This window comes from Hibiscus syriacus, unplaced genomic scaffold, assembly GCF_006381635.1.
Source record: "Hibiscus syriacus cultivar Baekdansim isolate YM2019G1 unplaced genomic scaffold, ASM638163v2 tig00110318_pilon, whole genome shotgun sequence".
NCBI classification, from domain to species: domain Eukaryota; kingdom Viridiplantae; phylum Streptophyta; class Magnoliopsida; order Malvales; family Malvaceae; genus Hibiscus; species Hibiscus syriacus.
Window position 1 is genome coordinate 876,498 of NW_024062677.1, and position 12,986 is coordinate 889,483.

The 12,986-nt window shown below is 32.7% G+C and overlaps 1 protein-coding gene and 1 pseudogene across 1 annotated transcript; both read left to right on the top strand.

Moving 5' to 3' along the window:
• The first annotated feature begins 4,181 nt into the window (after window positions 1-4,181).
• Window positions 4,182-8,424, top strand: LOC120117015 (annotated as a pseudogene).
• A 3,256-nt stretch (window positions 8,425-11,680) lies between these two features.
• On the top strand, window positions 11,681-12,487 carry LOC120117040 (ethylene-responsive transcription factor ERF003-like). The gene is made up of 2 exons (XM_039137377.1): window positions 11,681-11,881; window positions 11,975-12,487. The coding sequence occupies exons 1-2, from the start codon at window positions 11,799-11,801 to the stop codon at window positions 12,435-12,437; spliced, it is 546 nt and encodes a 181-aa protein (XP_038993308.1). The 5' UTR covers window positions 11,681-11,798; the 3' UTR covers window positions 12,438-12,487.
• Window positions 12,488-12,986: the final 499 nt, after the last annotated feature.

Sequence of the window (12,986 nt, forward strand, 5' to 3'; positions counted from 1 at the left end):
AAAACAAGCTTTTCATCTATTTATTTATTTTTAAGGATTCGAAGGTCCTATGTTGAGAAATGAAATTTAATGACTAATTTACTCCCCCCCCCCCCCACCCAAAAGAGATTACTTTTGACTTTCTTTTTCCTTTTTCGATTAAAATAACTTGATTGCTACCTTTGGCTGACCACTCTATCGGTTTTTACCTTGATTCCTTTGTTTTTTAACATGCTAGTTTTCCCCCCAAGGTTGGGTGATTTTTATATGTACTGGGTTTTTTCTTGAAAATATATATTATTTTAAGTTACAATAATGATATATAATTACAAATACAAACAATATGTATCTGAATAAATCATAAATGTAATTAGTTATTAAAAACATAATTAATCTAATAAATAACAGGGTAAACTATATATTTAATCACTAAATTATCACTTTTGTTCCATTTTGGTCTTCTAATTCTTTTAAAATCATTACCAACATTACGTTTTGATTTTATTTTGATCACCCACTGTTAAAAAATTAATAGAAATGCTGACGTGTTACCATATTATAAAATCATATCATCATTCCAAAAATAAAAATTTATCACATCATCAGTTCTATTAATTTTTTTAACAATGAGTGATCAAAATAAAATCAAAATATAATGGTAGTGATAATTTTAAAAAATTAGTTTGATTACCAAAATAGAACCAATGTGGTAGTTGAGTAACTAAATACGTAGTTTAACCTAAATAACAAATAAATTAATAATTATAAAATACAATCAATCCATAATAAATTTAGGAGAAGATCTACATATAATGAATAATTTAATTTTTTATACAACATTTTGATAAATTAGTTATTTATATTATATAAATTTTATGTATTGTACTAATATTTATATTTTATTTTATAAAAATGTTATATTTTAATTATTTTTATATCATATTTACGTTTTTATATTAAAAAAATTATTTTAGATAAATAAATTTAATAAATTTCTGAATGACATTAGTCTTAAATTTAAATTTAAATATTTTGATAAATTAGTTATTTATATTATATAAATTTTATGTATTGTACTAATATTTATATTTTATTTTATAAAAATGTTATATTTTAATTATTTTTATATCATATTTACGTTTTTATTAAAAAAATTATTCTTAGATAAATAAATTTCTGAATGACATTAGATCTTAAATTTAAATTTAAATATATTTTTCATTTAATATATATTTTTATAAATAAAAATAAATAAATATAATTATACTTTTATGAGATGAATTATACTATAAACCATTTAATTTAACATTAATTTTAGAATAATTTTTTTATCTAGTAATCCACCTATTCTTAAGGTTCCATTTTGATCACCTAATTATTTTCTTAAATCATACCTAATATTATATTTTTATTTTATTTTGGTCTCTCGTCGTTAAAAATTAAACAGAGCTGTTGATGTGGTAAATTTTTTTTATTTTAAAGATGACATGCCATTACCTTATGGTGGCACATCAACGTCACCGGTTTTTTAATGATGGGTGGCCAAAACAAAATTTAAATGTAACATTAATTATGGTTTTGAAGAAAATAGTTAGCTGACTAAAACAGAACTACTAGAATAAGTAACTAAATACGTAGTTTACCCATTTTTATATAAATTGTTGACTTTTAATTTCATAAAATTACATCACAAAACTTTCATAATTAGAAAATTATGTTCTAATGAAAAATGACTCACCATGCACTTGTAAATATTAAAGCAACTTTTATTAAAATTATATTTTAATTACATTAGTTATTGAGTCTATAGACAACCACGTAAGGTATTGGTGTGTCAATTAATACATTTTTTAAATTTTTAACATAAATATATTAAAATAAAATTTATATTATTTAAAATAAAATTAATCACTTTTTGAAAGTTTATGATGATTGAGGATAATCCTAATATCCCATATGTAATTTAATGTAGAATATGATTTTGAGATTGAAAAGGTGGTATCAAGATACGGTCCAACTCAGGAATGGTCCAATGGGCCTAATAGGTAGCCTGATCCGTATAATGTTTTTGATGTAATAATAAAATATTGCAAGCTGAGTGGTTTACCTACAAGCATGGTGATCCGGCGTGTCGTTCATCTAACGCAACGCGTCCTCCCCGTATATCGGCATCGCATCGCATCGCATCGCACCACAATCAGCTACTCCGGGTATTTGTCGCATATATGTTTATTCCTATCTCTTTATTCAGTTTTCCCTCTCCTTTCAAAATCAAAATAAAAGTTTTTTATTCTCCAAGGTAAGTTTCTTTTTTCTCCGAGTTCATTTTTTTTTTATAATTCATCAATTTTATTACCCAAATAAATATAGAATGTTACAAAAAATATCGATTTCAAGATATTATATACAAACTACAAACAAAAGAGTAGATCAGTTTTAATCAAAACCCCATGAAATACAAAGGTTAAAGTTAACTCTATCAATCTTATTAATGTTCTTCCCATAAGTTGGATTCTTATACATTCTTTGATGCAAGTTAGGAGGTCGTCATTGGTTTGGAAGCATCTTTTAAATATTCTTCGGTTGCACTCTTCCCACAGTAGATATATAAAAGCATCCCATGTGAACTTAAGGATAATTAATAAGAGAGACTTTCCTTTCCAAGAACTATAAACCCAAACAAACAAATCCTCCCATGATGAGCAGTGATTCTTGATGTTGCAGAGTAGTATAATTTTGTTCCTAAAAAAAAATAAGCAGTGGAGCAGTCGAAGAACAAGTGATTACTAAATTTCATTGTATCGTTGCAACCATATCAGTGAATGCCAGGGAACCTTGTTTTCCTTCACCCTAATCTCCTGTCAAAAGTCTTTAATGGAAAATGCACCATTCGAAATAGAGGAGGTTGCTTTACTGCATAATTTAAGAATATAGGTGAAACTCCAACTAAAACTTGCTTTGCTTTCCATTTGCCACAGATCATTATCCTTGATAACATACGCATGGATCCAAGCAATCCATAATGATCCCTCTCTAGCTAATAAATTCCTTATGAGTTTGATCATGCAAGCTTTATTCTAAATTTTAAGGTTTTTCAGACCAAGACCACCCTTAGATTTTAATTGACAGATTTTTGCCCAGTTGACTCTTGCACCTGTAGCAGATTTATCAGAGCCTTTCCAGAAGAACCTAGAGCAAAGCTGTTCAATCTTGCTGATTATTGCTTGAGGAAGAGGAAGTTGCCTACACCAGTAATTAACAATACTGAACAGGACTGCTCGAATAAGTTCTAGTCTTCCAGCATAACTCAGATTTTTACCAGACCAAAGAGCGAGCCTTGCTTTAATATTTGCAATAAGAGAATCACAGTCTTTCTCAGAAAGTTTACGAGTAGTCAATGGGATTCCAAGGTATCTAATTGGTAAGTAACCATAAGTGAACCCAGTAGTTTGTTTAATATACTCGACATTACTGAATGAAATTCCAGCAGTGAAGAAAGTTCATTTAGCATCATTTAAGTTCAGACCGGACATCTCATAGAAACTTTCAAGGATAGTAATGACACCAATTACTGACTCGACATTATCCTTACAGAAGATTAACAAGTCATCGGCAAAGGATAAATGAATGAGCCCTACTTTCTTGCATTTAGGATGGTAGCTATAAAGGCCTCTTGCAGCAGCCATATTAAGCATGGAAGAAAGAATATTCATTGAAAGAACAAAGAGGATGGTTGAAAGAGGGTCACCTTGTCTTATACTTCTTGCTCCCTTGAAATAACCAATTAGACTCCTATTGAAGGAGATTGAGAATCTAGCTTGTGTGAAGCAAGCTTCAATCCAGTCAATAAATCTTTGAGGAAGTTCCAATGCTTTAAGAACAACATATAGAAAGCCCCAATGAAGAGTGTCAAATGCCTTTTGAAGGTCGATTTTCAAAGAACATCTTAGGGAGATGACTTTTCTTCCATAATCTTTAACTAGTTCTTGTGCAAGTAGGGTGTTGTCAACAATGCTTCTTCCTTTGATGAAGGCAGTTTGATTTAAAGAAACCATTCCAGGGATAAGAGGAGTCAGTCTCTTGACTAAAATCTTGGTTATAGCCTTGTAAATGACTGAACAACATGATATTTGTATGAAATCTTTGATCTTGCTTGGGTTTGGGACTTTAGGGATAAGGGAAAGTGTGGTAGCATTGAAAGCATGAAGCATTATGGATTGTTGGAAAAATATTTGATTGCTCCTACTACATCCTCTCCTACAATGGACCATGTCTTTTTGAAGAACATAGGAGTGTATCCATCTGGCCCCGGGGCTTTGACATTGCCTTGTTCAAAGATAGCTTCTTTTATTTCTTCAGAGGTGACATCTTTGGTGAGATTAGATGACTGCTCAGGAGGCAGAGAATAATTAAGAATGTCTTTCAAGAATTTATAGTCATAACCTTTGACTTTAGAGTCAACACTCCCAATAAAATTCTTATAGTAAGCAATCACTTATGAGGCCATAGCGTCGAAGGATTCTAATCTTAATCCTTGATTATTAATGAGCAGAGTAGAAGAATTTAGAGCATTTGTCCCCTTCTTTGATCCATTGAATCTTGGCATTTTGTTTCAAGAACATGAGCTCAGCTTCTTCTTCTTCTTTTTTGTTTTGTTTTGCATTTCCGAGATTTGAAAGTTGACTATAATCGCAAGTTTTTAGTATCTCATCGATTAATTTTGCAGTTTCCTAATGTCTACTTTCGGTGCCGCCTCTGCCAATCATAACCCTAACAAATCATTCGAGGTTTTAGCTCTTTAATTTGTATAAGATATTTTACACGATTCACATTTTTTGTTTAATTTCCATTTGCTAATATAATTTTTTCGAGTTAAATTTTAATGTTGTTTTTACTTGCGAGCTATATATATTATTTTTAAACTTGAGTTAATAAATTTCTGTTCCCTTCTGTGTTTTTTATGCTAAGGAGGAAAAACGATAAAAAAATTCTTAGCTTTTGGTTAAATGATACTTGAACTAGTGATAATGTGATAGACTGATTATTTCCTCCTTTCTTTTTGGAATTTTTCGAAAGATAAATACGGGCAAGGGTCAATGTCATTGATTAAAAAAAGATACTACAACTGAGAAAAGAATTTGAAATTTGAGCTTGGTTGAACTTTTGATGCAAGGGGTTTTTTCATTCAATTTTTAATTGTAGGTTGCTCAACTGCCCAGTGATTCTGTTTCAAGCCTTAGTTTTAGTCCCCAAGGCCAATTTCTTGATTGCTACTTCATGGGAGAATCAGGTAGGCTCACTTTGCTCTGTTTCTTTTATTGATTCTTGGCATCTCAATCTTATTCTTTAAGTTCTTATGTTCTTTTACGGAGTTGAATTATTGAAATTTCTTTCTTGTTGCTTCCCTTTTAGTTTGCTCGGTTAGCTGAAATGTGACCCCCTCCCGGAACAATTTTGCAGGTGAGATGTTGGGAAATATCCCGGAATGGTACAGCTGTTGCTAGTACTCCAAAGGCATCAATTTCTCATGATCACCCGGTAATAAGTCAAAGTCTATTTCACTTAGAGATGTATTATTCTACTCTTCAATTTGTAGTTGTAGTAAACTAATTATTTTTTCTCCATGCTCTTTTAAAAGGTTTTGTGCTCAACTTGGAAGGATGATGGTACGACGGTCTTTTCTGGAGGCTGTGACAAGCAGGTCAAGATGTGGTCTTTATTATCCGGTGGTCAACCAATGACAGTTGCCATGCATGATGCCCCTATTAAAGAGGTTGCTTGGATACCAGAGGTGAACCTCTTAGCTACCGGTAGTTTGGACAAGACATTAAAGTAGTACTCTCACTTTTCCTTGTGTTTGTACCATTGAGAAGTTGAAGTCATGTTTTCGGACATTGGGTCCTAGTAATTAACATCATGTTGAATAATGCATTTCATGTGAGGGCGCTCTTGCCATATTGCTAAGTGATAGTACCTGCATATTTTTAAATTCCATGCTCAATTGGATAACACTATTTGTTCACTTGGTCTAGTTGTGTAGGAGGTTGTTCCTAGTGTGCTAGATATGCGTATAATTGCACCGTGATAAATTTGACTCTGGTTTTTGCTTGTGTGCTACATATGCGCATGATTATGATATGATAAATTTAGCTTTGATTTTTGGGTCGCATGTTGGAGGTTTCGGATAGGAGTGAGTAAAGAAAAGGAGTAAACCGACTTGAACAGTAGTGTTTGGACATCCTATGGAACACTATAGAAATAATCTGTAACTTTAGGAAGGGATCCCTCCGCATTCAAACTTGTACATTCTGAAGCTTCATTTTTAACGTTAAAGCTGAAATTTTATGGAGAACATATTTTGGTCTATTATTTACATTCACACATTCACATGTTTCTTGTGTTATCACTTGGTCATTGACTAATGAGTTTTTCCGTATTCCTTTTACTTCGTCCTTCAATTTTCAGTAATTTGCTTCTTTAATATCACTTTGGTTTCTAATCAACTTGTGGGTTTTTACCTTTATATTTAGATACTGGGATACAAGGCAGGCAAACCCAGTACATACTCAACAACTTCCTGATAGCTGCTATGCACTCACGGTGAAATATCCATTGATGGTTGTTGGTACTGCGGATAGAAATCTAATTGTTTTTAACTTGCAGAATCCTCAGGTAGTGCTTTCTATAATTCAAAGGGTCTTTCTATTTTCAAATCTCCTGCGTTCAACTTTTATAGAACTAATGCTCCTCCAACCCCTCCTCTCTCTCTCTCTCTCTCTCTCTTGTGTGATTGATTCGTCCTTTTTGGTGGTATGGAATATTGTTATTTATAAAGTGTTGAAGCATTCTAGGAGTTAGGAATAATTGAGTTAAAGGTGCACCTAGCATCTTCCTTTTTATTTGTCATCTATAAAATCTTAGTGTAAGTGATCTATGCTAATGTTGTTTTGTACTATATGATTGGTTTGACATAAATGTCGCTAATGGAATTGCTGATTGATAAGTTGAGAAGTTATTATTGTTACTTGTTTTCTTTTCTCTTGCATCTTCATGTCGAATAACATTGCTGAAATGCTAGCAGAATGAATTCAAGAGAGTCACCTCACCCCTCAAGTATCAGACAAGATGTGTTGCTGCCTTCCCTGACCAGCAAGGATTTTTGGTATTCTTATTTTTCTTCCTTTCATCTTTAAGTTTCCAACAATGTGACACTTGTATTCATTTCCCCCCACATTTTGGCTAAACGGAGTAACAACGTTGGAATACATCATTTATAAACTCTTTTTCCTCTAGTGCAACCGTAATAGATTAGTTTCTCAAACAAAAAAAATTGTAATGGAATTAGTTTCATTGGAAGTATTAACTTCATTGTTTTTCTTTACAGGTTGGTTCAATTGAGGGAAGGGTCGGTGTACACCACCTTGATGATGGACAACAGAGTAAAATCTTTACATTCAAGTGCCACAGGGATGGCAGTGAGATATATTCTGTTAACTCGTTACACTTCCATCCTGTAAGATTTTTTCACCTATTTATCTCCATGTTGCGTTCGTTATTTGTTTCATGGTATCCATGCTGGGTGGATATTAAGCTTTGCTTGGAACGAAGGATGGAAAAATTGTTATAAGATTAAGTCACTTTCTTACCTTAAAGCTTAACCATTAGGTTTTTCTATCTTTGCACATTTCCATTCTTCATACCAAGAAGAGCCATAGTTCTTAAAATCATTTTATGGAGGTAACTCTTTTTTGGCTCATGATTTGTTGTCGCTGTTCATTGTTTCAGGTACATCACACTTTTGCCACTGCAGGTTCTGATGGTGCTTTAAATTTCTGGGACAAGGATAGTAAACAGAGACTAAAGGTATTCTTAGAATCCTTTGTCCATTCAGAAAGCAATAATATCATTTATGAGATGACGTGTTGCATGGTTTTTGGCCATTAGCCTTCTCTACTACAAGTGCAAATTAAGGTTTACTTAAATTGCTATTTTTCAAGAACCAATATAAAAGAAAACAGTAAACCTGAGTTCCTCAACAGTCTGATTGGTTTCTGTTAGAAAGCGGCACTGATTGTGAAAGCCTTGAATTCGGTATTGCTAGCAGTGACACTCACTACCAGCATGCCACTAACACTGGCACCGACAGCATCTGCTTTTTGGCATTGAAAGTTCAAGAAACTTCTCAATGCTTTTATCTTTACAAGATTAATTTTAACAGATGAAACAAGAAACCGTTTGTAATTTTTTATATTAAATTGATATGGGTCTGAACTTGAAAATTCTAGCTCCGGAAGCAAGATTATCTTTGCTGTATTCTGGTTTGGTTATGAATACTGTCTTTTGCTTGATTTTCAGGCAATGTCAAGGTGCAGTCAACCTATACCATGCAGTACTTTCAAAAATGATGGATCAATATATGCATATTCAGTATTTACTTTGGAATAATGCTCTGATTTTCTCTTTGAATTGGTACAGTAATTCTCACCCTGTATTTGCTATAGGTTTGTTATGACTGGAGTAAGGGTCCTGAAAATCACAATCCATCGACAGCCAAAACCTACATTTTCCTGCACTTGCCACAGGTACATCAACACAAATAATTCACACTGGATTATTTATTGTATTCATTAAGCTTTTATTCAAAAAGCCATTATTCGTAAGAAACATTTTTGACTCATGAATCTAATCGGTAATGTGTCTTGAGATACAGGAATCTGAAGTTAAAGGCAAGCCAAGAGTTCGAACTAGTGGTAGAAAGTGAAGAGGTTAGTTTTGATTAGGAAATGACTGAACCCTAGAGGAAAACGATTTGGCACTTTTTGTCTGGTTCTGGTTTCTTGATGGGCCATTGGCTTTTCCCCCCTTTGATAATTTTGTCTCGAATTTTATGTTTAACGTTTCATTTTAGAGCCATGGTGTTGCAAAGTTACGAACGGGATTTAACCCAACCATTCTTTATCCCATTTCTGCAACTGGGGATTGAATTGAATTATCAGTGTAATCATTAGAAAATTTGTCACTCTGATTTGTTGGTTATTTTGGGTTTGGGATCTGCAAAGTGGTTTATCGAATGGTTATTGTCATCGCCTTTCACATATTGTAAATGTACCCCCAGAACATTATAAAATATAAAAATTGTGAATTAGGTCATCGGATCAGTCTAGATGCGAGTCAAGCCTGGGAAAAAAATTAAAAAAGAATCATAGGGCATAGTTTGGGAAAATTTTCCCAACATTTGGAAGTTCCAAAGACACCAGTTGTAAGAATTAAGGTACAATTACCTCAGCTCGAAGCCTGAGGAAAATTGGTCTCCGGATTTGCTTGGGGTTCTTTGCTAACGAGAATCACCCAAAGCCTTGCATATGGAGATACATAATTTGTCCTAGCTTTCAAGGAATATATTGAATGAATGGAAAGAACAAAAGGGTTGCCATTGAAGTCGACTTGTAAATCTTTTGGTACATGGATTGCTGCTTTGCTTCCACAGCAAAAACTACATGTGGTCAAATATAGCGGCTAAAATAGTTCCGTGCCCATAAAAGACGCAAATATATTATATTATGATAATGAAAGAATGGGGCTTCAAAAATACATGAAACATGGGCTTCTTTGTCCTTACCTTATTCTATGGCATATGGGCAGGTTCCCCATGTACTTGTAAATGTGGTGTGAGCCATGTTACCTTTGTCCACTAACTAATACATGGAACACAAGAGCGCCTTACCCTTATTTTATTTTGATGCAATTATAGAATAAATTAAATTTTGATATTCTAAATTATGAAGATAATAAGAATATATTTAGACTTTCTAGTTTAAAAGAAAAATGTCGACTTCACGTATTAAATGTTGTTTCATAACTGAAGAATTAAAAAGTTCATCTTCATCCTTTAATTTAGCTCTTAAATGAATTTTAAAACTTAAATTCTACTTTATGTATAATCAATTTTAAAAAGATTTAAATGATGTCTTTAAATGACATAAAGTTAAATGCTTCAAATACAATAAAAAATAACGTTCTAACTTGCTACACCTTTAAAGATGATCTAACAACTTGAAAAGGAATGTAGCAACAAAAGTTTCAATAAGTCTCAAGATAAACAAGTAAATAAATAACACAATAACACCATTAAGTCTCAATAAATCCAAAATAAATAACAACATAACACCATTAAGTATCAATAAGTCTAAAATAAATAACACAATAACACCATTAAATCTCAATAAGTCTAAAATAAATAACACCATAACATCATTAAGTCTAAAATAAATAACATCATAACACTAATAAGTCTCAATAAGTCTAAATAAAATCAACATCAATAATATTCAATGTTTTTTAAATCCTTAGATGTAGTTGAATCTTCCATTTTTTCAATCACCGGAGACTTGTCCACTTCATCTACAATATAAGAAATATCATAATTTATTAGATAGTTTAAATTTTGAAATCAAAAGTAAATTTATAAAGAAATAATTTTACTAAACATTAAGAATTGTAATATTTATCTTCAACCTCAAATCTGAACAACCAATTTTTGGTACATATCAAATATTGGACATTTTCCAGAAGGAGACAACTTCGGTATTTGTTGAGAACACGAGAGCCAATACTAAATGCCGATTCTGATGCAACAGTTGTAATTTGAATGCTCAAAATATCACATGCCATCAATGCAAGATCCGGAAATCTAAGTTGATTCTCCTTCCAATAATGCAAAAGATCAAGACTTGGATGTTAAGTTAAAGAAAGCCTTTGTTCATTTAAATAAGTATCCAATTAAAAAGTTCCTTCTTGTGACAAAAAATCATTCTCAAATTGTAGGAACTCCTACATCATTTACACAAAATTAGAAGTTAGATTAAAATAAACAACCAACAAATAATTGAAATTCTGAAATAAGTAAATAAAAGTAAAAAGAGACAAAATATAGACTTGCATCCACAAGTGCTAGCGACTTTCCTTTAGGCATGCTACTTGAAGTAGACATTTGACGCATTCTATTTTGAATATGATCATTATTGCTAGTTGACTCTTTCTTAGATATATTGGCATACTCATGAAATAGAGAATTCTCGGCTTCAAGGCTCACCATGCAAAAAAAAAAACTTAATCATGCACAACAGAACTAAAAAATGTGAATTGTCTTTCGTAAAACATAAAATAAATTAAAAAAATTAAATTAAGCGGACTACCCGCGGGTATACCCATTAAACCCACGGGATTAACGGTTCGGGCTAATAAGCCCGTAATTTAAACGAACTTTATTTTTTGAGGCCCGAAGCCCGCACGGGCCACGGGTTAAACGGGTTGCCCGCGGGCCTTAGCCCATATACCCAACTCTAATCTCAGCCAATGATTTCCCCTCATCCAACGATCCTAAAAAGATATAAAACTAAAAAGTTTTACATTATGTAATTAGATTATGCCCATATATATATGTATATATATATATATATATATATATATATATATATATATATATATATATATATATATATATATATAAAGCACCTTACAGGAGAAAAACAGGAAAAGAAAAGAGTTCCTCATGTTAAAAAAGGATAAAAACAAAAGCAAAGGAAAAAAGAAAGAGAGAAACTATCCATTGTGGGTCCTGTTATTCTTATGTTGATCATTGATCAGTATTCACTAAGTTCAGAATGCCGCAAACGAAGCTTGTATATAAGCCCCCTTGAAGGCCTCGACTCTCCCACTTCAGAACTTCCCTCCCAATCATTCTCCGCTCATTTTCATTTTGCTTTTGTTCTCTGTCAGACATATCACAAACACTTGCGTTTCTCATTAAAAAAACCGCCATGGGAAGACCTCAACAGCGATACCGTGGCGCTCGTCAAAGACATTGGGGTTCTTGGGTCTCTGAAATTCGACACCCCATCTTGTAATTTCCTCGAAACTATTTTTCTTTCTTTAATAGTTTATTATCTTTCACTTTCTTTCTTTTAATGGGAAAATCGTTTCTTGTTTTTTGCAGGAAGACTAGAATCTGGCTAGGCACATTTGAAACGGCAGAGGATGCGGCAAGAGCGTACGATGAGGCGGCATGGCTTATGTGCGGGACAAAAGCACGAACCAATTTCCCATACAATCCGAATGACACTCGATCTACTTCATCGACGCTTCTCTCAGATACCTTGGCAGCTAAGTTACATAAATGTCACGTGGCAGCACTGCAACTGGCTGAAAACAATGCAGCCAAAGACTCTTATGCAACACAATGTCAACCTTCAGCTGCTCCTGGTTACGGCATTACCAGAAGCAATATCGGAGAAACCAATTACTGGCGGCAACCGGAGAACCAATGGGAAGGAAACGAGGAAAGTCAGGTTGGGAGTGAAGAACAGTTCATCCCACTGGAAGATGATGATGTAGAGCAGATGATAGAGGAATTGCTTCATTATGGATCTATAGAACTTTGTCCTGTTGATTCAACCTAGTCTAAAATGTAAGCATTTTCCATGTGTTAATGGAATTTTTATTTATTATTGTACTTTTTCACCTAATATTAGATATAGGATACACTATGCAAAGGTTGATTTGCATAGAGTAGTGTGATATGAACACATAGTAAATATGAAGGCAGGAAGCTGCCGTTATGCAAATTCCGATATGAACATCTCAGCATCGTGTCAAAAGTTTTATAATCAGCTGTGTTATCCCAATTCTTAGTTTTATAAAAAAATATTGATGGCCTAATCATATCCATATATACACATAGATACATACTTTTAATAGAAAAATATATCAACTGTGATTACATCAAAGTAAAAGTAAGAAAGTCATGTAAATCTGTATATAAACAACCTCGCAAGAATATATAAACAGTTTCAATGATCAAAATATCATCCGAGAAACTTATAATTTTGATGAAATCATCGGTAATCATGTTTGTTTTAGATGGAAGTGAAACATCTATGTATCAACTAAATAAATTAGTAAATATGACTACTCATTTTGAGTTCTACAAATATGACTATTTTGGGTAG